At 58.7% G+C, this 23804-nt stretch overlaps 10 protein-coding genes and 1 non-coding gene across 11 annotated transcripts; 5 read left to right on the top strand and 6 right to left on the bottom strand.

Moving 5' to 3' along the window:
• Positions 1–1234: 1234 nt before the first annotated feature.
• On the top strand, positions 1235–5413 carry A1Q1_00918 (uncharacterized protein; the record flags this gene model as incomplete). Its single annotated transcript, XM_014325541.1, has 4 exons — positions 1235–1317; positions 1846–1917; positions 1962–5193; positions 5267–5413. 4 exons carry the CDS (start codon positions 1235–1237, stop codon positions 5411–5413), a joined length of 3534 nt encoding a protein of 1177 aa, XP_014181016.1.
• Positions 5414–7025: 1612 nt separating this feature from the next.
• Positions 7026–7823, bottom strand: A1Q1_00917 (uncharacterized protein; the record flags this gene model as incomplete). Its single annotated transcript, XM_014325540.1, has 4 exons — positions 7026–7088; positions 7126–7520; positions 7586–7656; positions 7777–7823. The coding sequence occupies 4 exons, from the start codon at positions 7821–7823 to the stop codon at positions 7026–7028; spliced, it is 576 nt and encodes a 191-aa protein (XP_014181015.1).
• Positions 7824–9769: 1946 nt separating this feature from the next.
• On the top strand, positions 9770–11204 carry A1Q1_00916 (ATP (GTP)-binding protein; the record flags this gene model as incomplete). Its single annotated transcript, XM_014325539.1, has 5 exons — positions 9770–9931; positions 9979–10238; positions 10313–10486; positions 10535–10828; positions 10886–11204. 5 exons carry the CDS (start codon positions 9770–9772, stop codon positions 11202–11204), a joined length of 1209 nt encoding a protein of 402 aa, XP_014181014.1.
• Positions 11205–11662: 458 nt separating this feature from the next.
• On the top strand, positions 11663–12703 carry A1Q1_00915 (guanylate kinase; the record flags this gene model as incomplete). Its single annotated transcript, XM_014325538.1, has 3 exons — positions 11663–11695; positions 11874–12097; positions 12307–12703. The coding sequence occupies 3 exons, from the start codon at positions 11663–11665 to the stop codon at positions 12701–12703; spliced, it is 654 nt and encodes a 217-aa protein (XP_014181013.1).
• A 44-nt stretch (positions 12704–12747) lies between these two features.
• A1Q1_00914 (uncharacterized protein) lies at positions 12748–14547 on the bottom strand (the record flags this gene model as incomplete). Its single annotated transcript, XM_014325537.1, has 3 exons — positions 12748–13493; positions 13546–13780; positions 13825–14547. 3 exons carry the CDS (start codon positions 14545–14547, stop codon positions 12748–12750), a joined length of 1704 nt encoding a protein of 567 aa, XP_014181012.1.
• Positions 14548–14598: 51 nt separating this feature from the next.
• Positions 14599–15252, bottom strand: A1Q1_00913 (uncharacterized protein; the record flags this gene model as incomplete). The annotated part of the gene is made up of 1 exon (XM_014325536.1): positions 14599–15252. The coding sequence occupies one exon, from the start codon at positions 15250–15252 to the stop codon at positions 14599–14601; it is 654 nt and encodes a 217-aa protein (XP_014181011.1).
• A 495-nt stretch (positions 15253–15747) lies between these two features.
• Positions 15748–17799, bottom strand: A1Q1_00912 (Importin alpha subunit; the record flags this gene model as incomplete). The annotated part of the gene is made up of 4 exons (XM_014325535.1): positions 15748–15875; positions 15922–17284; positions 17496–17543; positions 17731–17799. The coding sequence occupies 4 exons, from the start codon at positions 17797–17799 to the stop codon at positions 15748–15750; spliced, it is 1608 nt and encodes a 535-aa protein (XP_014181010.1).
• A 565-nt stretch (positions 17800–18364) lies between these two features.
• A1Q1_00911 (uncharacterized protein) lies at positions 18365–19058 on the bottom strand (the record flags this gene model as incomplete). The annotated part of the gene is made up of 4 exons (XM_014325534.1): positions 18365–18581; positions 18619–18758; positions 18799–18975; positions 19017–19058. 4 exons carry the CDS (start codon positions 19056–19058, stop codon positions 18365–18367), a joined length of 576 nt encoding a protein of 191 aa, XP_014181009.1.
• A 788-nt stretch (positions 19059–19846) lies between these two features.
• On the top strand, positions 19847–21024 carry A1Q1_00910 (cytoplasm protein; the record flags this gene model as incomplete). Its single annotated transcript, XM_014325533.1, has 4 exons — positions 19847–19879; positions 19935–20033; positions 20080–20200; positions 20327–21024. The coding sequence occupies 4 exons, from the start codon at positions 19847–19849 to the stop codon at positions 21022–21024; spliced, it is 951 nt and encodes a 316-aa protein (XP_014181008.1).
• Positions 21025–21435: 411 nt separating this feature from the next.
• A1Q1_t165 lies at positions 21436–21555 on the bottom strand. The gene has a single exon. It is a non-coding gene; the product is annotated as a tRNA-Pro (tRNA).
• Positions 21556–22310: 755 nt separating this feature from the next.
• On the top strand, positions 22311–22955 carry A1Q1_00909 (uncharacterized protein; the record flags this gene model as incomplete). The annotated part of the gene is made up of 1 exon (XM_014325532.1): positions 22311–22955. One exon carries the CDS (start codon positions 22311–22313, stop codon positions 22953–22955), a length of 645 nt encoding a protein of 214 aa, XP_014181007.1.
• Between the last annotated feature and the right edge of the window lie 849 nt (positions 22956–23804).

Here is a 23804-nt window from a genome sequence, read left to right as displayed (position 1 = left end):
GAGCGGACAGACGGACTCGCTTCGCCATATACCAGGCATACTTCAGGCACACCATTAAGAAGCGTAGCAGCCCGCTAGCCCCTCAAGCAGGTCACGAGGATGCTCTTCGTTGCATCTAGGCCATGGACCAGCCTGTTGCATGATCTCGGCCGTTTCACTATAGCCTCTATCGCTGCAGATTGCACAGCTCAAGCAGTGCAGAGTGCGGACCACTGAATCGGCTGCGACTCGAGGGGTTCGGCCTGACAGAGCGTCGGACACCAGGGGAAGGAACAGCACCCAAGGGGACGAGAGGCAATGACGATAAAGTTCAGAGCAGCTGATTACCTCAACTAAGCTGGAGCAACCTGCTCCAGAATCGATTACGCTCGACACTACGAGAGGCTGTGTTTTATGCATGTACCTGCTGGTGACTGGTCGACTGGTACTGCTGCCCTGCATAGGCTGCGGTTGGGGTACGGTACGGAGACTAATCAGGGCGCACGCCCGTTGCTGCATGGCCTTCCTTGCGTTGGCACGCTTGTGCATGGCCGCATGACCGGCGGGGCTAAGCTACCCAAGGCGTAAAGCGAAGGGCGCAGGCCATAAGTCAAGGGGTAAGCCAAGGAGGTAAGGGGATAAGGGAAGTAATAGAGCGAAATGTAATCACACGTCGTCACTCGAGTAGCAGCCTACTGGTCCACCTGGCCACTGGTCGTTCCTCCCTGGTCCTCCGTCCTCGAGGTCCTCGTGTTCTTTCTTTCTTCTACCACTTCCACTCCATCGACTAATATCATTCACGTCTTTCCTTCCCCACCCCGTCCCTCTTACCCTCCTCCCCCTTCGCTCCTCTTAGTCTTCCACACCCCTAATCCCTAATCCGACACACTCACGACGAGCGGCTCTTGTCGGACCGCCCGCGAGATCCTTATAATCCAACAAACCCCATCGACCATCCCACTAGCCTCCTTGAATTCACGACCTCGTCGACTCTGTGTACTCTTCCCTCATCGCTCTCCAGCACGCACATTCCATCCGCATCGTTCACTCATCCCGTCATCATCCAAAGCGCATTCATTCGTCTTCATTTTCATCAAATCCAAAACGCATAGGACATCTTCCCCCCGTTCAGAACCCGACCGACCGAAAACCTAGAACCTGCAAAATCCGCCCTCTGGCAGACCAGACAAGAGGAACAAGCCATTGTTTCACCCCGCGTGCCCGACAGACGACAGACGAACAACTCGAGATAGCCATGGCCAGCAGCCTGCACGCAGCAGAGGCGAAGCGCGAGGGCCGCACCCCTCCTCCGGCGCCCAGCGCCGCGTACGCTAAGAGGTGAGTTTTGAGTTCGGAAGGACCGTCACCGGTTACGCCTGCTGCGGCAGCGACATTTCATGTCTTCCTCGCTCTTCCGAAGGGTGCCCAAGCGACAAGAGAGCCCCGTTCTCTCACGACCTTTGGGGGAAAGGTACTTGGTGCTTCGTCATGCCATCGGCCACGAAGCCCCGGTTGCCGAGGCTGCCAGTCCAGCTTGCGCTCGCGTGGACAATGGTGCTTGCCCATTCTCCGGAGCGCAGAATCCCGCAATGACCCATTGTCACCTGTCACCTTAGATGTCGGTCAGCCTGTGCACTGGTGATCAGCCAAAGGCTTTTTCGCATTGCCTTCTGTGCGCTCGTGGCCCATACCCACAGCCCACAGGGTCTCACGCTACGCGAACTACGTCGCGCGACACGCTCCACCTCGAGCGCACCTCGGACCGGACGGTGGCATCTTGGGCCGTCTTCCTTTCTGACCTGTGCCCTCCACCAGCTCTTCCTTCCGTCCACAACACCACATGAAGTACTGCGCTAATCCATACAGGGCGCGCGAGATCATTGAGGACGAGACTGGCTTTTCCCTCGACAGCGCTACCAGAGGGAGACCAAGAGCTGGGTGAGTGCAGCTAGCCACCTCATTAGCTCCAGCTGACCCCGCAGAACATTGCCCTCGTCATTTCAGGAGCGCGAGTTGGCAGACAACTCGAAGCAGTCTTCTCCCCAGCGCACCTCGGCTCTGCAGCCCGCCTACCTCCCTCAGCGTCCCTCCCTGCGCCACGCCACGTCCTCGGCTCCCGCTCTCGAGCACGAGCATCCTCGCCAGCGCTCAGGCTCAACTTCGGAGGTCAACACTGCCTTCGCTTCATCGGCTTTCTCTAACGCCTGGTTAGCCAACCCCGGTCAGGCTGGCGCCAAGTCGCCCCTGGGACGTGGAGGCGATGACTACATGGAGACGCCCGTCTCGAACGACCTCAACTTTAGCACCCTCGACTACCTCGGGCTCGCTGACACCAATGCTAGCGACGACATGGGTCCCGCGAGCATCTCGGAACTTCGGAGCCAGCACCGTCGGGCGATTGACGCACAAGGTCCCGCCAGCCGCATCCGTGCTTCGACCGTTTCGAACGTGAACCGTCCCTTCAGGCCCAGCGTCACCTCGGCATTTGACGACGCACCGAGCAGTCTCGCGAATGCTTTCGAGCAAGTCTCCATCTACGACCAGCTCCTGCCTTCTGCCCAGATTGGAGGAGGCGGCTTCCCCAGCGGCTCTCTGCTCCACCCCAAGGTCGCTGCCGCTCGTGGCGAAGCTAGCAGACCTCGCGCGACGACTATCGGGTCCCTCGACAACATCTCTGGCCGAGGCGGTCTTCGCGGCTTCCTTTCGAGCATCCCTCAGTCTCCCCTGCAGGGCGAGTATGCTGCCAACTCGGCGTTTGGCGAGGCCTCTCGCTTCGGCTACCCTCCCCGTTCTAGGTCGGATCGCGACTTGACGCGTTCGCGCGAGGGGTCCCGAGACCTCCGCGGGCACCGCCTGTCGATCTCGTCGCAGAACTCTAGGACTGGCACGCCTGATAACGCCGGGTCTTCCACTCCCCAGATGCCGACTCGCTCCCTGTGGATCGGAAACCTCGACGTGAACGCCACCAGCGAAGCCCTCCTTCGCGTCTTCTCGTCCTACGGTGCCATCGAGAGCCTTCGCATGCTTCCGGAGAAGACTTGCGCCTTTGTGAACTTCATGGACAAGGCGGACGCCGTCCGCGCCCGTGACGACGTCTTAAACCGTCTCGGTGGCCAGGTCCCCGAACTCTCTGAGACGGCCCCCGTCCGCATTGGCTTTGGCAAGATCGACTCTGCGCCTACCGGTCCCACTACGAGCACCGTCGCCCCCGCCCCGCCTGGTCTGGTCTTTACCAACGGCCAGATCACCATCACTCAGACCCAGCCGAGTGCCGGTGGCGCCACCGCTCCTGGCCCCGATGCGGCTGGAGACCAGAGTGCCCTCCCCACGCGTGCTCTTTGGATTGGAAGCATTCCTAGCACGACCTCTTCCGCGACCCTCCTCCAGATCTTCTCTCCCTTCGGACCTGTCGAGTCTGCTCGCGTTCTGACCCACAAGTCTTGCGGCTTCGTCAACTTTGAGCGTCTTGACTCTGCCATCTCTGCGCGCAACGCTCTGAACGGCCGTGACATCTTGGGCTCCGACATTGGCCCGATCCGCATCGGGTTCGCGCGTGTCCCCACGAAGTCGCCCCAGATTGGCGGTCCCGAACCCGAGGAGGGCTCTTCTCCCGCCAAGCTCGGCGAGGGCCTCAACACTGTTCGCGGTGCGACCGCTGTCACGACTGAGCAGCAGTTATCGACTGAGGGCGGCGGTGTTGAGAACTACCGCTCGCAGCTCGTTCTCGATCTCGTCAAGCAGGGTGTCCACGAGCAGGTTCTGGAGCGCGGTCTCGCCCCCGATGGTGCGGTCTCTGAGCAGCAGATGATCATGCAGGTGCTCAGCGGAAGCAGGGAGGAGGAGGAGGACGATGTCCGCGCCGCGGCCGAGGTCCGCCCCCCGGTCACTTACTACACGACCATTCCGATCATCGGTGACAGGCAGAGCATGCGCCGCTTCGACGTCTCTCGTCTTCGCGAGCTGCGCAAGCGCCTGGACTCGGGCTCGGCCTCTCAGGAGGATGTCGACACCATCACCCGCGACCTCATGGAGGACTCTGCTGATCTCTCGTCCGACTACATCGGAAACACGGTCATTCAGAAGCTCTATGAGCGTGCCAGCCCCGACCTGCGCCGCCAGATGCTGGAGCGTATCGCTCCTCACCTTGCCATGATCGGCATCCACAAGAACGGCACCTGGGCTGCGCAGAAGATAATCGAGTGTGCTACGACCGATGAGGAGAAGGACCTGATCACCATGAACTTGCGTCCGTTTGCGCCGCCCCTTATGTGCGACTCTCTCGGCAACTACGTGTGTGCCGGTACTCTCCGCTTCGGCGCCCCCTACAGCGACTACGTTTACGATGCGATGATCGACCGTATGTGGGACATTGCCCAGAACCGCTTCGGTGCCCGTTGTATGCGCACCTGTCTCGAGTCGCCCCACACGACGCTGTACCAGAAGAAGAGGATTGCGACGTCGGTCATTCTCAACTCGATCCCGCTCGCCACCAACCCCAACGGTGCCCTTCTCCTGACCTGGCTCGTGGAGCAGTCCAACCTCCCCGGTCGCTACGGCCTGCTGGCCAACCGCTTCGCGCCGCACGTTGCCCACCTGTGCACGCACAAGCTGGCCTCGCTCACTGTGCTCCGCATCATCAACCAGACCACCGAGCCCGCCGCTGCGAGTACGCTTCTCCAGACCATCTTCCACTCGCCCAACGACCAGATCCTCACCGAGATTCTCGGTGACGCCTCGAATGGTTCGCAGGTGATTGGCAAGATTCTCGCGGTCAGCTCGATCTCGAAGGAGGAGAAGCCCAAGTTGCTCGAGGCCGTCCGACGTGTCCTGCCCAGCATCAAGGCGGCCAGCACCCCGCCTTACCGCCGCCTCCTCGAGGAGGTCGGTCTCCCTATTCCTCAGAGCAGCTACCAGCGCTCGAACTCGACGGGTCCGGCTAGCACCCAGGCTGTCCCCATGGCTGCCGCCGGTTGGCAGCAGGGCTACCAGGCGCAGTTAGGTTTCGCCCCCGTCATGAACCCGGGCTTCCCTCAGCCTCTTGCGCAGACCATCTCGCCTCTTCTGATTCCTCAGAACATGGCTCTTGGTCAGGCCATGCGCGCTGGTTCGCCGCCGAACGGCAGCGCCCAGCCCCACACCCCCCGCCGGGGCCAGCGTGGTCGCATGAGCCCCATCTCGCAGATGCTCTCGCCCGGTTCGGACCCTTTCAATCCTGTAAGCTTTGTCCAACTTCGCCCTAGCTGACAAGCAGTTCGCATCTCCTAGCATTGACGTTCCATACATGCAGAGCCCCGGCATGGCTCTTCCGGTCCGCGGCAACCAGTCGCTCTCGTTCGACTCTCAGACGAATGTTGGCGGTCTCGGTATCCTCCCCAACCAGCCCTACTACCAGCAGGGTGGTCCGGGGATGTACGCCCAAACTGGGTTTCAGTGAATTACATCACAAGACATCAAATAATCAAGCAATACAACAACTCAAGCCAAGACGAGGGCGGAAGCAGCAACAACAAGTGGAAGACGCCGGACGTTGACCTCTCAACATTTCAATTATAAGCAAGCAAAGCAAAGAACACAACCGAGGTCGTTCGCGCCCCCGTTTTCGCCGTTTCCATCTCTCCTCTCTCTCTCTCTCAACAACATAGATTTTCTCTTTTCCTCTCTTATATATAGGGTGTATAGCAAAAAAGCCAGCGAAAGCGCGAAGTTGAAGCCAGACTGCCAACAGACTGCTGTGCATGCATAGAAGTGGCTGTGGCTTTCACACTGCTGGGCTCACGACAGGAGCTGGGCGAGTAACATCAGCAACCCAATCACTGTGCTGAAGCGATGATACGGTCTCCTACTTGCCTGCCCTCTAAACTCAAGTGGCGATGCGTCCCATGGCTCATGCCCGGAAAGAAAGCGGTCCGCGAGCATCACGCTGTCACGCCGCGCCTCTTCTGCGCGCGCCTGCCTGCCAACCCGGCAGGCGAGAGCTTGGACTCGTCAAACAAACCTCATCGCCCACTCGCCGCTGACACTTGGACCGTCTGTCCTGTCACAGATGTTTTGAGGCGTAAGAATCTTGCTTGCCACCAGTGCAAGTCTATAGAGAGCGGCGATATGGTTTGGGTGGTGAGCGACCCGCAGACGCCAGCTCAGCCAGCTCAGCCAGCTCAGCCAGCTCAGCCAGCTCAATCTGCTAGGCGAAGAAGCGTGCGCGACATGATGAATGGACAAAGTCGCGTGATCGACTCTGCATATCACGCACCCCTCATTACTTGCCCGTTATGGACGCTCCCACGCGTCCTGTAAGACACGGCCATCACCGCGCGTGTCCTATCTCACCTCACCACATCAACGCACATGACCTCTGACCCGTCTCACGATAACGACAGCCGACAGCCGATAGTCGTCCTCTTAGAACGCGTCGACGCGCATCCAGCAAACGCGCACTCCCCCGCAACCCGAATGTTTTGTTTACTCGTGCATCACAGAAACAATCCAGAAGGGGCAGAAAGCTCTACGAGTCTCTGCGGGGTAACAGACCGACGGACCGGCGACGGCACGACCGTTGCGCTGAGCCGAGCGAGCCTGCTGTAGTGATAGTAGTACTCTATAAGAGAAAACGAGATGGAAACAGTGAGAGAGAGAGAAAAGGGGATATCATGGGCACTACTGTATCTGCTTGCTTTGCTCGGCTCTGGCTCGTGCGGGTCGTCGGTTGGTCCGGGGGGGAATTGGCGAGGTCAGTAAGGGGGGGGGGAAAGGGGACGGGTGCGTTGGATGTTGGTTAGGTTGGGGGGGATGTGCGGGTTGGTGTGTGCGTTGCTTAAGTGTAAATGGAATGGTGAGAAGAGCGAGAAAAAGTTAATCAGAGGGAGGCATCGAAGGGAGAGAGAAAAATAATCAAGGTATATATAAACGACACACACACCGGGAACATGTAGACGAGAGATGATTGTAGACCCTCAACGCGACGCCGCGACGAACGACTAGAGCCGGGAATAAGCGTTAAGAGAGAAAAGAGGAAGAGCAAAATGAATGATTCAAAGAAACGAGCGTCTTTAAAGAACGACACATCTCTTCTTCTTGGGCGAAGTGGGAGGCTCAAGGGCGGCGACGATGGCCTGCAAGTTAGTTCAAATAAACAGACGGTAAACTCACCTCGTCAAAGACGTTCTTGAGGCCCCGCTGGGTCAGAGCCGAGCACTCGACGTACTTGACGGCGCCGAGTTCACGAGCCAAGCGCTCACCCTGCTCCGTGGTGATGGGGCGCTGCTTTTGGCGAGCGAGCTTGTCGAGGTGGCCCTGGTCATCACGGAGATCGACCTGGGTACCGACGATAAGGCAAGGGACGCCGGGGCAGTGGTGGTGGACCTCGGGGAACCACTTCTCCTTGACGTTCTCAAATGACGCTGGCGATGTTACACTGAAGCACACAAGGAACACATCCGTCTGAGGGTACGACAGGGGTCGCAGCCTGTCGTAGTCCTCCTGACCAGCGGTATCGAACAGGCCCAGAGTGTACGGATCCTCGCCGATCATGACCGTCACGGCGTCTACACGAGTCAGCGATCGTTCCGTGTGCGTGTTCCCGGCCCGCCACGGCTATCGTCATACTCACAGTTATCGAAGACCGTAGGGACGTACTCTGACGGGAACTTGTTGGTCGTGTACGAGATGAGAAGACATGTCCTGGATGAGTCAGTATGAAGTGCGGGTTGTGCCTGTTGCCGCCCGTGCTAACCGGCATCGCCCCCGCAGGAAGGAGCGTTAGGTAGCCGGCGCGATGTCTTTGGCTCATTTGTAACTCACTTGCCCACGGCACCGTCACCGACGACGACGCACTTGATGGTCTGCATGGCGCTGTTTCTGTTGTGAGCACATGGACTAGTTACGGGGGTGATAGAGATGGGACCGAGGATTGTGTATTGTTTTGTGACACGGTGACGCTCAAAGCCTCAAAAGTTTGGGAGTTCGCCGCTCGACGCGGACAGCTCTTGGGGGTATACCATGCTTGCTCTAGCGCGTCGATTTTACTCAACGGCCAGGTCACAGCTACTTCTGACGCGTACGCTACTCCAAGAGAAGTGACGAGGAGGAGGCACCGCCCCGACGGGGCCGAGCGCGGCATGGACCTAAGGAAAACACCTCCCTTTGATTTGGGTGTGTAACGTGGCGTGCTCCGCCTTGGAGCAACGACCAGCAGCATATCCGAGGGACGGTGGGCATGGCCGCTGAGAGAGAGAGAGAGAGAGAGAGAGAGAGACGGGCGACAGAGGATGTTGAAACGAACCTGGGAGAGGAAGATTAGGTCGGGGGTTGGTCGAGTGGGCCGGGAGAGATTAAGAGGGAAGGGAGAGCGGCGTACTCGGAGGGACGAGGTGATCGGGCGAGGAAGGCCGTTGGAGGGGGTGGGGATGCTGAGGCCAGTGATCGACTTGGACTTGATGGATGTAGGCGATGATGTCGCGTGATTGAGACAAAGGATGGATGGTTGTAAAAGAGAGGAGAGGTCGAGGAAGAGTGGATGGATGGAGTGGGTGGAAGTGTGGATGGATGGACGAGGGAGGCTGGCTGGGTGGTGGTTGCGGCGGCCACGGTGAGCGTGCGCGCTGGCTGGGCTGGCTGGGCTGGGCTGGCTGGAATTGACCTGGGTGAGCTGACCACAGAGGTGCAGGGCGGGCGTGTATGGGTTGGGCCTTGGTCGCACGCTGAGCACGCTGGAGCCGGTCCTGGCTGGTGTCTGGCTGGCTGGGTGTCTGGCTGGCGGGCTGGCCGGCGAACTGGCTTGGCTGGCGCTGCGAGACCGAGGAACAGAGGTCGAGGGTGCAGCGAGGGTCGCCGCCAGGGAAAACGAGGGTTGGCCACCCAGTCACCCAGTCACCTCACCCAATCATCGCAGTGGCCCCTTGCTCCGGCACACCCCCCGCCCTGCCCGTCCCACCGCTGACACTCGGCCCACGACCACCAAACACGCGCGCTCCCCTCTTCCGTCCCTAATTAGTCCATATCCTAATCCTCCTTCCCTGCCCCTCTTATGCTGGTCACCTGTCTATGCCTTCGCTTCTATTGCCCAGCTCACAACCTTCGTACCTGCAGTCTGACTGACTTGCGGCATGCACTACAGCTGGCGAGCTTGCGCACTCCTTTCAGCTCCTGACCCCAGTTGTGATCGTGCATCGTAACGGGTGCTTTTTCGCGCTTCTGGTCAGCTGGCGCGTGCTGACACACTCATGGCATGCTGGATCGTCGACGCGCCGAGCATGGGACTAGTGTCTCAACGCGGCGGACGCGACGGATGACTGACTCCTGGCCTACAGCCTAGCCGCGCTAGACCTGGCTCGCTCGCTGGGACAGACCCGCCCGATCCTCCATCCGGTCCATCCACTGCCGCCAGGTGGCCAGGTGCGCGCATGGGTGCATTTCTCCTTGTGTCTCGATCTCTTTGTTGTTTACCGCCGATTAGCGGAACCAATCCTCGCAATACACGGTGCTGCCGGCGCGGATTAATCGTCTCAACCCCTTTTTTCGTCCATACCTTTTTCACTGCCGACTTTTCCTGATTTTCTCCCGTTCCAGTACCCCGATTAAAGCTTTGGTCCCGTCCTCGAACACTCATGTTTCAACTCTATTTTTTGATGCCGTCAGAAGCATGCATGCCATGTGCGACGCCGAGCCTCAGAAATGTCTCGAGCTGGGCAGAAGTGGAGGTCGATAACATTTCCGCACGAACCAGCCAGAACGACGTCACTACCAAGTCAATCCTTCCTCCATTGTTCCGCGCACTTCTTGTCAATCACCAGCCATGGCGGAGCCGTCAAAAGACACACAACAACCCCCCGCCGATCAGGCTAACGCTCCTGCTGCGTCCTCCTCTTCGGCAGCCGCCGATGCTTCCTCGTCAGCTCCTGCCAGCGGCGGCAAGAAGCAGCCGATGACGGTGCTCGTCATCGGCATGGCTGGATCCGTGAGTCACCTAACCTCGTTGTCGAGTTGTGATCTGACAATATGCAGGGAAAGACGACTTTGATGCAGCGTATCAACTCGTACCTGCACACGGAGCAGAAGCCGGCATACATTGTCAACCTCGACCCGGCTGTGAGCCACATGGGCTACTCGGCCAACATCGACATTCGAGACACAGTCGACTACAAGGAGGTCATGAAGCAGTACAACCTCGGACCGAACGGTGGTATTATGACGGCGCTGAACCTGTTCACGACCAAGTTTGACCAGGTGCTCGGCTTCGTGGAGAAGCGTGCGGAGTCTGTCGAGTGAGTACTCCACATCTCAGAAGAGCTGGATATTCTTCGATAATTCCCAAAGCCTGCGCGCTAACTCAACTCAGCTACATCCTTGTCGACACACCAGGACAGATTGAGATCTTCACCTGGTCCGCCTCCGGTGCTATTATCACGGACGCTATCGCTTCCTCGCTGCCGACGTGCGTCGCGTACGTCATCGACACGCCGCGGACGACTGCCCCGGCGACGTTCATGAGCAACATGCTCTACGCATGCTCGTGAGTAGCTAGCTCCATTCCCTTCCCCGAAATATAGCTAACCAGCAGGATTCTGTACAAGACGCGCCTCCCGTTCATCCTCGTCTTCAACAAGGTGGACGTTGAGCCGTGCGACTTCGCCAAGGAGTGGATGGCCGACTTTGAGAAGTTCCAGGCGGCGCTCGAGGAGCGGGGACGGGATGAGAACGGGGAGAACTACATGAACTCTCTGATGAGCTCGATGTCGCTCGTCCTCGACGAGTTCTACAACAACCTCCGCGCCGTCGGTGTCTCGGCCATGACGGGCGAGGGAATGAAGGAGCTGTTCGAGGCCGTTGAGTCGTGTCGGAAGGAGTACGAGGAGTGAGTGACATCTCAGCTGTGGCGGCGTTCCGTTTAGCTGACAAACAGGGATTACAGGCCAGAGCTCGACCGCCTGAAGGCGGACAAGGAGGCAAAGGCGGCGGCCGCGAAGCAGGGCCACCTCGAGCGCATGCTGAAGGACATGGGCGTGAAGGACAAGCCGAAGAACCCCTTCGGGCCGCATGTGCGCAATGACCGCGCGGACGCGCTGTTTGATGACGAGGGCGGCGATGCCGACGAGCGCGACCCGGAGGAGGAGGAGGCGATCCGGCGCCAGATGGAGCTCGAGGAGGAGGCAGAGCACCACATGACCCTCGGCGCGGGAGATATCGTCGAGGACGACATCATCCAGGTCGACCCCCAGAGCCGATCGTAGACTGTATGTATTTGTGTCCTCTTGGCAGAAGGCTACGAGCGCGGAGTGTCGTCAGCTTGGCGTGGATAGCGCACTCAGAAACGTTGTCACTAGTCTCAGCCGCAGCCGGCATACCACCTCCGATTCCCCTACAACCCTCCAGAGCAACGCCCTTCTTCTGTGCATGCAATAACCCTGAGAGAAAGGCTGCTGAAGGCCGTTCAGCATCGATAGATAAGCCAGATAAGCACACCATGCAGCGCCACGCGGTGGGCTCCACCTTGTGAACCAAGGGTGATCGGCGCGGAAGAATCTCGGAACCAGGTCCCGATCCCGCCAACGCCACGGGGTACAAAGTTGATCGCGCGCTTGCGTACAGCCATGGCCAGCTTGGCGAGAGCGTGATTTTCTGAACCTTTGGAAACTAAAACTCTTTCAACTCTTTCACGATTCTCCGACCTACCCAGATCCTTCGCGCCATGTCGCCCATTAACGCGAGCGTGCTTGACCGGGTAAGTTGAGCGCTGGGCGTTGTGCTTTGCCTGTCTCCAAATATCACCACATGTCCCCCTCCCTGTGTCGGGAACATGGGTCGCTTGACCATTGACCATCAAACTCTGGGTCTGGGCAACAACACACCGTCGCCCTCTCTTCCCAGCTCCACAACGGATGTGCCAGCTGACCCTCCAGCCCCTGGTCATCTGCGGCCCCTCGGGAACCGGCAAGTCGACCCTCCTCAAGTCGCTCTTTGCCAAGTACCCTGATGCGTTCGGTTTCAGCGTGTCGCACACGACGCGCTCGCCGCGTGCCGGCGAGGTCGACGGGCGCGAGTACCACTTCACGACCAAGGAGGACTTCATGACGCGCGTGGAGCGGGAGGAGTTCCTCGAGTGGGCTCAGTTTGGCGGTAACTGGTGAGTTCCAGGGGAGTGAGCGCTTGGACATTGAGGTCGTCGGCAGACTTTGGATCTGCGAGGTCTTTCGCAGACCCGACAGAGCAGTGATGGAACGTCTGTTGAGCAAATTACAGCCCCGCTCATCTGCTGGCTGGGTTGGCAGGGAAGACGAAGACGATGTGTTGCAAGCTGCTCATCACTGACAAAGCTGCATTCGCTGACATTAGCTACGGCACGACCTTTGCTGCCCTGCGCGCGCTCACGCCGAAGCGCTGCATCCTCGACATCGAGCTGCAGGGCGTGAAGCAGCTCCATGTCGCGGCGCCGAAACAGGATCCCCCCCTCAACCCCGTCTTCCTCTTCCTCGCCCCTCCGTCCATCGCGCACCTCAAGTCCCGCCTCCGCGGACGCGGTACCGAGACCGACGACTCGATGGGCAAGCGGCTAGCGGCCGCCAAGGCCGAGATTGAGCACGCTATCTCGGGCGCGCACGACCTGGTCATTGTCAACGACGACCTGGAGCGCGCTGGGCGCATGCTCGAGGCCGTCGCCATTGGCGCCCCGGGATGGGAGGAGGTCGGCGACGAGCTCCCCGCCCTCGACGTGACGGAGCTTGTCCTCTGATTTTTAGTATTGGGTAATAATGCATCTTTTAGACTACAGTATGGCTACTGCACCGTCCAGTTGTACGGCTGGAAGCGCGTGCCGAGCTCGCGCGCGCGGTCCTTGTTGAGTGCGCGGTCGACGCGCGCCGGCCGCATCCAGCGCCGCGGCTCGGCGCCGATCAGGTTGCCAATGACCTCGGCCGCAAAGTAGGGCGGGAACTTGCCGCCGCCCCTGTCGCCGTCGTCGCCCTCCTCGGTCGCCATGTCCACACCCTCAATGACGTGCCCGTACCCCTTCTCGCCCTTGTAGTCCCACTGCACCATGAAGTAGGGCAGGTTGGGCACCATGGCGCGGCGGAAGGGCCGCTGCGAAAAGTCGATCACCTTCTTGTGCTGGCTCCACTCCGACTCGACCTGCATCAGGCTCTCGCGGAAGTAAGCCGGAAGGTCTGCAAACACATCCGCCGGCACGGGCACGCACTCGATGACCGTGTGCCGCTGCTGCCGGAAAGAGAGCACGGTCTCGAAGAAAACGACGCCCTGGTTCTTCTCCGCAAACATGCGCATGAGGCATTTCATAAAGTTGCGGATCTCGTCCCAGTCGTCATCGTCGAGTTCCAGCGTGCTCAGCGCATGTTGGATAGGAACGATGAGGCAGTGTCCCGGTGTCAGCTCCTCGTACACCGTGCAGCTGAGGTAGGTGCGCTTGCCGAGCGCAACGATCGCAGTCTCGGGCAGCCGCGGCGGATCCGCCTCGTCGTGCCAACAGTAGGGACACTCGTCGAGCGCCTTCTGCGTCCGCTTGTAGTCTATTGTTAGTTAAAACCAACTCAAGCAACTCACCATTGATAGCGAAAGCACGCTTCATGGCATCGGTCCGCATCCTCTTGCGTGCGAGCCGCTCAGAATTCTCGTCCATGTACTCGAGGTCGGCCTGGAAGCGGCCGTCGCGTGCGATTTGGGCGGCCATCTCGGCATCAAGGTTCTTCTGGTCGCTGGCACCGCCGCCAAACTTCTCCTGCCGCACCATCTCGTCGAGCGTCATATCATCGTCGTCCGCGTTGTATCGGATGATGTTGCCCTCCTTGTCGCGGCTCTCGAACTGATGTTAGCGTTCACTATCCGATTGCAACAACTTACCTTAGGATCCTTGTTGCGCTTCCGGCGGTTGGGATGCGGCGGTGCCTCCTCCTTGCCGAGGCCGACGTCGTAGAGCCTTCCTTGCCCATCGAGCGTAGGCAGGACCGCGGTCTGGACAACGACCTTGCCGCCCTCCTCCTCAACCGCATCGTTGATCTTGCGGCCTTCGAGCGCTGCCTGCGACTTGAGGACCTCCTTCTCGTACTGCTTCTCGAGTTCCTCAGCGCCTGGCTCGTCCATCAACTTGGCGCGCAGCACCTTGGCCTGCAGCCTGTTCAGCTCCTCCGTGCTCATGGCCGTAGCAGAAGTGATGCCCTGGGGCGTGAAGACGGAGGGAATCGGCGTCTTCGCAGGCGTGCCGTAGCTCTCCTGCCGCTTGAGTGCGTCGACACGGCTCGCGCCGGCGGCACCGCTAGACCCGGCACCGCCCGGAGCGGGGCTCTCGCCTGGCCGCCTGAAGCCCTGTCGACTGCCCGGACGTGAGTCGTCGTTGAACACCATGCGCCGCATTGGCTCCGGCGTCGCGCGGCTGGGCGTTGCTCGGCTTGGCGTCCCAGACTTGGAAGCCGTGCGGCTCCGGCGCCGTGAGTCGCGGTCGTCCAGGAAGCGCTTCTCCTCGAGCGCCTGCTCGTACTCCTCCATCGAGGCGTAGCGTTCCAGAGCGATTGACTCTACAGGGACGCCCTGTTCTTCCGCCTGCTCGTTCAGGCGGCGCAGCTTCATCATGCGCCATTGGTAGCCAGGACCGCCCGGGACGAACTTCTTCTCTGGTCGTTAGCGGGTTGGATAAGACTGCTGCTCACCTTCTGTAGCATACTCGTCCACGGTCTTTCCCTCGAGCAGCTGTGTGTTCAGCTCATACTTGCTGTGTTGCGGCTTAGGAGGTTCCTTATTGTCAGCTTTCGAACGTTCCGAGTTACTCACAACTTCCGCTTTCCGCTTGTGCTCGACGCCGAAGCCGGTGAACAGGTCGTCTCCGCCCATCCAGTCCCTTCCAGATCCACCGGCAGCTCTTTCGCCCTGCTCCTCTACCTCCACGGGCTTGTCATCGTCTGGGCCCTTCTCGACCCACTCGTCTTCCTCCGCCCGCTTCCGCTCCTTCTTCTCTTTGCGCTCACGCTCGCGGCGGTCCTCCTTCTCCCTGCGCGCGCGCTTGCGCTCCCTGCGCTCCTCAGAGGTTTCTCTCCGTTCACGATCACGGTCACGATCGCGACGGTCGCGGTCGCGGTCGCGGTCGCGGTGTCGATCCCGGTCTTTGTGGTCACGGTCACGAGAGCGAGAACGCCGTCTCTCCCTGTCACGATCACGGTCGCGGTGTCGGTCGCGATCGCGATCGCGGTCGTCCCGGCGGTGACGGTCACTCCTGTCTCTGTCTTTCCGGTCGCTTTCGCGCTCTCGTCTCGGCGACGGTGATCGAGAGTCGCCCATGGTTGGTCAAGTGGTTTGAGATGAATATTCCCAGTCAGTGATATGACGTCTCGCCAAAACAATCGGCGGCAACGGGACCAAAACGCACATGTCCAGATTGCCCTCAGCCATCGCTGCTCAGTGTGATCTGCAAACTTCATCTCGATGCATGTCCTCTCGACATACGTGCGGCATATGAGAGTGTCAATGATGGGGGGATGTGGATTGTGATGATGTCGAGGGGCTGGTGCAGTTGCCCTCGAGTGCTAGCTATTGCTATGTCCGATTGATACTATGGCAAGGCATTGTACGAAAACTCATGAAGATGTTGTGATGTATTCCTTGCGTACGGGATTCTAGGGGCGTCGACAGCCCGCGACAGATTGCTGTCATTATTATGGCCGTCGCACCATGACGATCAGAGAGGAAAAATAGAAAGTTGGTAATAAGACAGATACTAGTCAGTCGTTAGAGGAGAAACGGGTATATTGTCGAGTTTGGGTGGTAGGCTGTCGCTTAGTTGCCGCCGAAGTTGAAGCCGCCCTGGGGAGCAGCGACATTGGACTGGAAGGCGTACTGGCCAGTCGAGTCGACGGCGGGAGCGGCGTCGCCCTCCTCCTCGTCCTCGTCCTCGGGGAAGAACTCTGGGTCCGTTAGCAACCTCGTTCAACTGTAGCGGGAAAAACTCACTGTCCATGATATAGAAGCACTTCTTGTAGATCTCGAGGTTCTCGTGGTGCTGGAGGTTGTGGATGGCAACCATGCCACCGGCCTCCTCGACGTACTGGGCGTACTGGTTGACGGCACCGGGTCCGGCTTTCTCCTTGTCGATCTCACCGACCTTCAGGATGTTCTCAAGACCATCAAGGGCAACCTGGATGATCTTGTTGTCCATGGACTGGAGGAGGTCGCACATGGGCTTGATGCAGCCCTGGTTGACAAGGTAGCGGATCTGGGTAGGCTCCGAGAGACCGCCAGAGGTGGCGTTCGAGATAGCCCAGCAAGCCTCCTTCTTGGTCTTAAAGTCGGCGTTCTGGAGGATGTTGATGAGGGGAGGAATAATGTTGGCGTCAATGATGGCCTGGATCTGCTGGGGGGAGCCAGCGGTGATGTTGGAGATGGTCCAGCACGCCTCCTTGCGGATACCGTCCTTGGGCGACGACAGGAGGGAGAGGAGGGCAGGGAGGGCGCCAGACATGATCACGACCTGGGTCTGGAGGTCGTCACCAGTGACGATGTTGCCAACCGAGCGGAGGGCGGGAGTCTGAACGGCCGTCGAGGGGTGCATCAGAAGGTCAACGAGACGACGGCAGACACCGCTCTCGATGACAGCCTGGATCTTGTCGTTGGTTCCGTCGGAGAGGTAGGAGATGGCCCAGCAAGCATCGATGAGGACCTCGTCATCGAGCGAGTAGATGAGCTTGGAGAGAACAGGAAGGGCCGGCGAGATGAGCTCCCAGTTGGGCTGCGGGGACTTTCCACGGCAGAAGTTGGAAAGAGTCCAGGTAGCGTTGCGGAGCATAGAAAGCTTGTGGTTCTCAGAGAGAAGCTGAAGAAGGGGCTGGAGTGCACCCTGGTTGAGGACGTAGTCACGGCACTTGGCAGAGTCACCGGCGATGTTACCCAGAGCCCAGACAGCCTGCTCGCGGACGTCGAGGACGGACGAAGACAGAAGCTGGATGAACAGGGGAACGGCACCAGCGGCAATGACGACCTGGGTGTGGTCACTCGTTCCGGAGGCGATGTTGGTTAAAGCCCAGGCAGCCTCGAACTGGAGCATGGTGTTGGTCGACGAGAGGAACTCAACAAACCGGGGGACGACACCGACCTCGATCACACGGTCGATAGGGGGGTTCTTCTCCTTCGAAAGCAGCTTGCGGAACTTCGTGGTAGCCTCGAGCTGCGTCTCCTGGTCGTTCGAGTAGATAGCCTGGATCATCTGGGGGAGCTGGTCTCCGAGCTGAGCGTCGGCCAGGTCCTCAACATCGTCATCAGAGTCAAGGTCATCGCTAACGGGCTGGAAGTTACGACGCTTGGCGATAGACTCCTCGCGCTAAGGCATAGTTAGCATTTGCCACCACGGACACAACCAGCAGATTCCAACGAGGGATCCAGTCGGGAGGCTTGAGCTCGACGGAAGGTCACAGATGCAGCCGGCCACTGCCGTGATGCCAAACAGCACAGAGTACAATGACGGTGGCGACCAGAGCTAAGTGACGCCCTTCTCACTCATTCCGCTGACTGTGAAACACCTGTTCACTCACCTTCTGCCTTCTGATCTCGACCTGAGCCTCCTCACGCCTACGACGGAGCTGGAAGAGTCAGCGTATGTTCGCATGTTTGGTTTGCTAAGGGCCCGTTGACGGTGGAAGTTTGCCAGGTGGCGGTCAAGGGTGGCCACGCGGGTCGTCCAGGCCAGTCTACCGGATGGGTAGGTAAGACGGGTTGGGTTGATTTTGACGGAGTGGATCATCACGTCTCGGACGGCGGCGTACGTACCTCCTGCGCAGAGAACTGAGTGCGGCCCTTGAAGTTGGCACGACGGTGGTCGAGGTTGCGAGGCTCCATTTTTGGTGTTCGTTGGGGGGTATTAAAGTATGGAGAAAGAAGAAAGAAGAAAACAAAGTGTTGTTGTGACCAGCGGTTGAGAAACCAAAACGTCAGTGGACTCCCACGAACGAGAAGGTCCCAAACGCACCGCGCAGGGTCGGCCAGGTCAGGCCCTACGCCAAGGGGCGAAAATTGGCGGGACCAAAGCGACGTGCGCGGCGAGGAACAAATCCTGCGGCCTGCGTGCCTTCCCCCTGCGACCCCCCCACTGTCTACGAAGCGACGCCTGCATCGCACCCTCCCGTTGCCACGTGACCTACAATAGACAAGGCGCAAGTGGTGGGCTGAATAAAGGCGAGGCGGCGGTAGGTGACCTGGTCAATACCTGACCTACCAGCGACAACCTGGTCTAACCGGCGTGACTGGATCCAGCGACCCGGATGAGCGGAACGAACCAGCACAAAGGAACAGCATACAAGGGGTTCAGCCGCGAGCCGATCGAGACAGGACACGACAACGACGCAGGGTAGGGACGACGGGTACGGACTTAGCTTAATGCATGCTCTGTGTTTGTGTTTGTACATCAAGACGCCGCACCTGCAGCGACCGAGCCATGGGGTCGCTTGCCCAACACCTGGGACGTGCGTGCTTGACGAGCTGGGCGAGGCCTCTGCGTCATGGCAGGCTTGCACAGCTCGCTTTCCTCCACCTCTTTCGCGTCATCGTCATCGTGCTCAATTCCCTTCTCTTCCTCCAATTGCGCACGGTTCGCACCACCGTCTTCGAGCGCGCCAATGAGCCTGGTCGATCAGCGAGCTCCTGTGTCGTGTGACTTACTGAGTATATATTCTGCGCCTCGCAGTCCACTCCTTCCGCCACTTGACCCAGCTCTTGTCGATTTGGTCTGCCTCCGCGCGTGACACCGGGGCAGCGCTTGACTCGCTCGGCGGTTCGAGTGAGGCTCTTGCTGCTTGGTTCTGAACTTAGCTGCTGCCAACATCCCTCACTGGAACTCACCTCGGCATTCAAGCGAGTAATGGCGCCCTGAAGGTCGGCAGTGGGTGGAGAGCTCTCGAGCTCTTGTTGCTCTTGTGTGAGGCGCTTAAGCTCCTTGCGCTTCTCGTCCAGCGATGCCTGAATCGTCTTAATCCTCCCGTCCATGTCGTCCAGCTCGCCGCAGTCCAGGACGTCATGCTGAGACTCGTTGGTCAGTATGATTCTCGTAATACACCTACCTGCTTGAACACGAAGATGGTTTGCTTGCCGTACGGCTTCATAGTGAGAGACCCCTTGTCTAAAGGTCAGCTGCCCGTCGACGATAGTTTATCTCCCACCTGCAAGTGCAGTCAGCGCACGCTGCGCTTCGGGCTTGGTGACCTTTCCCTTGAGGTTCGCGGAAACGTCGGCTGCTGTTCAGTTCCCTTCGTATCTAGCACCCACTGCTTGCATATGGGCGATTAACCTGGTGTCAGACCTCAATGACGGTATACTCCTTGGTACTCACTGAGCGAAGGTACTGTAGAACCATCTACGGTCAGATGGACAGATCGCCTGCAGTTACCTCTTCGGCTACACATCAGTACCAGGTCGTAATGAGAGCAAACCTACCTTCGGCGCCCTTGATGGGCTTCTCCTTCGGAGCCGCCGACTTTGGAGGCATTATCTGTTAAACAGAGCTGATGTGTCAAATGCGACTTGCACAAACCGGCTGCTATGCATATCCCCTGGTCCTCATGTGCACAGCGAAGGAAGAGCGCTGATCATTCCTCACCGCAGCAACACTGGACCACCTCCACCTTGGCCATCAGTGTGAGGTGTCCCTGACAAATTTTGTTCCCAGCCAAAGCCACGTGGACTGTCACTGACACTCGATGTCAAAGTGGAGATTGCTTAGGTGGTGGTCTTGTGGTCGAGTGACATATTCGACTTTCTCAATAACTTAACGACCAGCGACGTGCGACAGCGTGTTGTCTCGACGCACGAGGACTAGACATATCGACCGGCATAGAATACACACCCCTCACTTAAAAGGCTCGGCCACGACCCACCCCGTAACCTAATCAACATGCCTCCCAAGAAGAAGGTTGCCGACGACAAGGTAAGAGTCGGCTGCTGATGCGCGCACGATGTGCTGTTCCTGAGCTAACGGGCAGACCTTTGGTATGAAGAACAAGAACAAGTCTTCGAAGGTCCAGAAGTATGTTCAGCAGGTCCAGCAGCAGCAGGCCCAGGCCGGAAAGAACAAGCAGGAGGTGAGTCATTGACTTGAGCCACCCAGGGCACGAGACTGACCACCAGATCGCGAAGCAGAAGGAGGCCGAGGCTAGGAAGAAGCAGAAGGAGGCTGAGGCCGCCAAGAAGAAGATGGACGCCCAGCTCTTCGCGACTGCCCAGGTCCAGAAGGTTCCCTTCGGAACTGGTAAGCTTACCAACGCATCTTGGAGCTGACATCGCCAGACCCCAAAACTGTTCTTTGTGTCTACTTCAAGGCTGGTCACTGTGCTAAGGGTGGGTGAGGTTTTGCTGCAGCTCGACTGACAGTCAGGAAACAAATGCAAGTTCTCGCACGACCCCAACGTTGGACGTAAGGCCGAGAAGGTCAACATCTACGAGGATGCTCGTGAGGACAAGAACACCGACACGATGGACAAGTGGGACGACGAGAAGCTGCGGGAGGTCATTACCCAGAACGGACGGAAGCAGAAGACGACCACGGACATTGTGTGCAAGTACTTCATCCAGGCCATCGAGGACTCGAAGTACGGATGGTTCTGGATCTGTCCGAATGGCGGTGACACGTGCATGTACCGACATGCGCTTCCTCCGGGCTTCGTGCTGAAGAAGGACCGCAAGAAGGAGGAGAAGGAGACGATCTCGCTGGAGGAGTTCGTCGAGGTCGAGCGCCACAAGCTCAAGCCTCCTCTCACGCCCGTCACGCCCGAGACCTTCGCCGCCTGGAAGAAGAGCAGGATAGAGAAGAAAGAGGCCGAGTCGCAGGCGATGGAGAAGGCCAAGGCCACCGCCCGTGCTGCCGGCAAGCTCACTGGCATGACTGGAAAGGACATGTTCGAGTTTGGTGGCGAGCTCTACGCCGAGGCCGAGGAGGACGCCGCCGAGGAGGAGTGGGACATTTCCCGAATGCTCGCTCGTTATGCTGAGGAGGAGGCTGAGCGGGAGAAGGAGGCTGAGGACAAGGCTAAGGCCGATGCGCTTGCTGCCGGCATGGAGGGAGTCGCGGTGTAAGCCTTCCGAGTCCGTAGTTGAGCACGACGATGTATTTGCATACAACATAAGCAGTTTGAAGTCAAGCGGGGTAGGGTGGATGATCTTGCATCCGGAAGAGCCGGCAGACGCGAGTGCCGGAAGGAATGACCCCCAGTCCCACAGACGGATGTCGATTACCCCAGTCCTCGCCGGGATCTGATCTAAGAGCCATGAATGATGGCCAGCCAGGGCATAAGGCAAGCGCACCTCTGCACCCCCGCTACAGCACCCTGCCATTCGAGACCATCCTGACGTGAGACGCATCATATTGAGCCAGATCTCTAGCAGACTAGGTCCAACTTTGATCCAACGACCAAGCATTCTTTCGGCCAGCGCGAATACAACAGCGCCTGACCAATTCACCACCGTGGATGCCCAAATCAAAAAGCAGGTCCTCGCCGGGATTTGAACCCGGGGCCACTCCCAATCGCTGTCCGAAGACAGTTGGAGGCAAAGCTCAAGATGTTAGATCACCCTAAGAGAGTATGATAACCACTACACCACGAGAACGTCGGAAGACAGGTTGTTGGAAGATTTCGCCTCTCCTGGACTATATTCAGTCCCAGGTGAATTTTAGCGCGGATTTATAGATCGGGCGGCCATGCTGAGGCTTGGGCGTACTCGCATCGCCCAGATACGGTACCCGATGTTTGAAATACAGTCCAGCCCCAACTATGGCTCCAATACGGGTGGTGTTGCAGAGAAAGTCGATGACGGCAGCGATAAGATAACATCCAGCAAGGGCTTGGCGGCGAATTTGACGTAAAATTCCTACCCGAGGAACTTCACATTAAGAACGCTCTTGCCCCGATAACTTCACGGATCACAAGGCGTGAGCACTTGCTGCAATGGCCGTTTGCTGTACAGTGGAATGAGAGCCATGGCCGTCAAAACATTGGAGCTCTGGCGGAGCGCGCAGTGACGTCTCTGTGGCGCTCAGCGCTGGAGCTGATTTGCAGTCCGGGCAAGTACCCGTCGTGGGCTGCGCCACTGAGCATCACACTCTCCGTACCCTTCAACCCATGATCTCCGGCGCTGTGGGCGCTCAAGGCGGTGCAGATCTGTAGTCCGCCCACGGCTCTACGCGGCGGCCGATGCTATCATCCCGAGCGAGCCCGTCGCCCTCTCAGACAAGGTGAAGTCCGGTGCGAGGAAGGGAAGCGCAGGTATATGTACTGTGGACGAGGGATCCGAACTCCCATCCTGAACAGATAATTAAGACTGTATCGTGAGCGAAACCGGCATTCCGACTCTCACTTTTCACCATGCGTTCTTCTACAGCCTTCGGCATTCTCTCTTTCCTCGTCACGGCCAACGCCACACCCCTCCTTGTTCCTCGCATCGACGAGTGCAATCCCGGAGGAGGGTCCCATGGCGGAGGTGCTGTGATCCCCTCCTATTGCTACCCATCTGTGTCCTTGGCGACGTCGTCAGTCTACGCTTCGCCTTCGGACATGACTCCCTCGTCAACGTCAAAATGTCTCCCTTCCACTACAAGCACCTATGTCACCGATCCTTGCAACCCTGGTGGCGGATCCCACGGTGGCGGTGCAATCCTCCCATCGTACTGCTACTCCTCGGCATCTGCCTCAACTTCATCAGCTTATGTGTCCCCCTCCAACATGGCACCTTCGTCGACTTCCAAGTGCCTTCCATCGACTACGAGCACATACGTCACCGACCCCTGCAACCCCGGCGGTGGTTCGCACGGGGGAGGCGCAGTGCTTCCTTCGTATTGCTTCTCCAGCACGACCTCGGTTGTAACCTCAGCGTACGCCTCTCCATCTGATCAGGCGCCCGGCACGACTTCCAAGTGTCCATCGGTAAGCCCATCCCCGACGAGCTCCTACAACCCCGGAGGCGGAGATCACGGCGGCGGCGCTGGCTCCCCCATGTCCACTTCCAACTAGGCCGCAGCCCTTCCCCCGCTCGCTGCACGGGCTTCCACTTCAAGCTCAGTGAATTCATTGTAGACTCCAATCTTGAGTGAACGGACAATGTATTATACTCTAGCCAAGTCCTTGGTCGAGAGTTGTCACCACGAGAAGCGCCACGTCCGGTGCTGCAGCAGGTGGAAGTTGTCGAACGCAAGAACTACCTGCTTGTTTGCTGCGAACAACCCCCTTCGGTCCAGCGACTAGACACTCTGTGTACCTCTCAAAGGAGTGTGCTCAGCGAGAACTGACTCGTAGCGCAATGATTTACTGCCTCTCCTGGCAGTATCGACACTGACCTTCTGTCGAAAACACATGATCGAGAATGATGGCCTTCCACCAGTGAGGATGGGTTCCTCAGATCGCTCCGCTGCTGGATGACTCGTCTCACGTCATTGGTCGCAACCTTCATAGTATATGAGCTGCGAGTATCGGCCTTCGGACTTGTCCGCTGGCAGTTGAGGTCCTCTCTTGGCTCAGCTCCTGAATTTTGTTTAGGGCGGAAGACAATGACAGCGACTGGAATGTGGCGATCCACATCGCCACTACCCGCCCTTGCTGCGCCTAAGAGTGCCGCTGGCGCTACAGCCTCTCAGGCTCTCTAGGTATTCCAGGAAGCCCCACTCGTCACGATCTTGGGTGGCGCTTGAAATGCTGATGTCACGCACTATACTTTGGCGAGGGAAACGCAGCAGCTCGGGTGTGCGACATTCGGAGCCTCCATCAGCTGATGGGTCTGGACACGTGCAGTGAAGATGAAGGAACTCGTTGTTCTGCGGAGATCGCTGCGAAGATGAATTGTCTGTTATACATGAAAGCTATGAG

This window comes from Trichosporon asahii, assembly GCF_000293215.1.
Source record: "Trichosporon asahii var. asahii CBS 2479 unplaced genomic scaffold scaffold00038, whole genome shotgun sequence".
NCBI lineage: Eukaryota > Fungi > Basidiomycota > Tremellomycetes > Trichosporonales > Trichosporonaceae > Trichosporon > Trichosporon asahii.
Note: the sequence above shows the minus strand (reverse complement) of the source record. Positions and strands in the feature narration are given on the sequence as shown.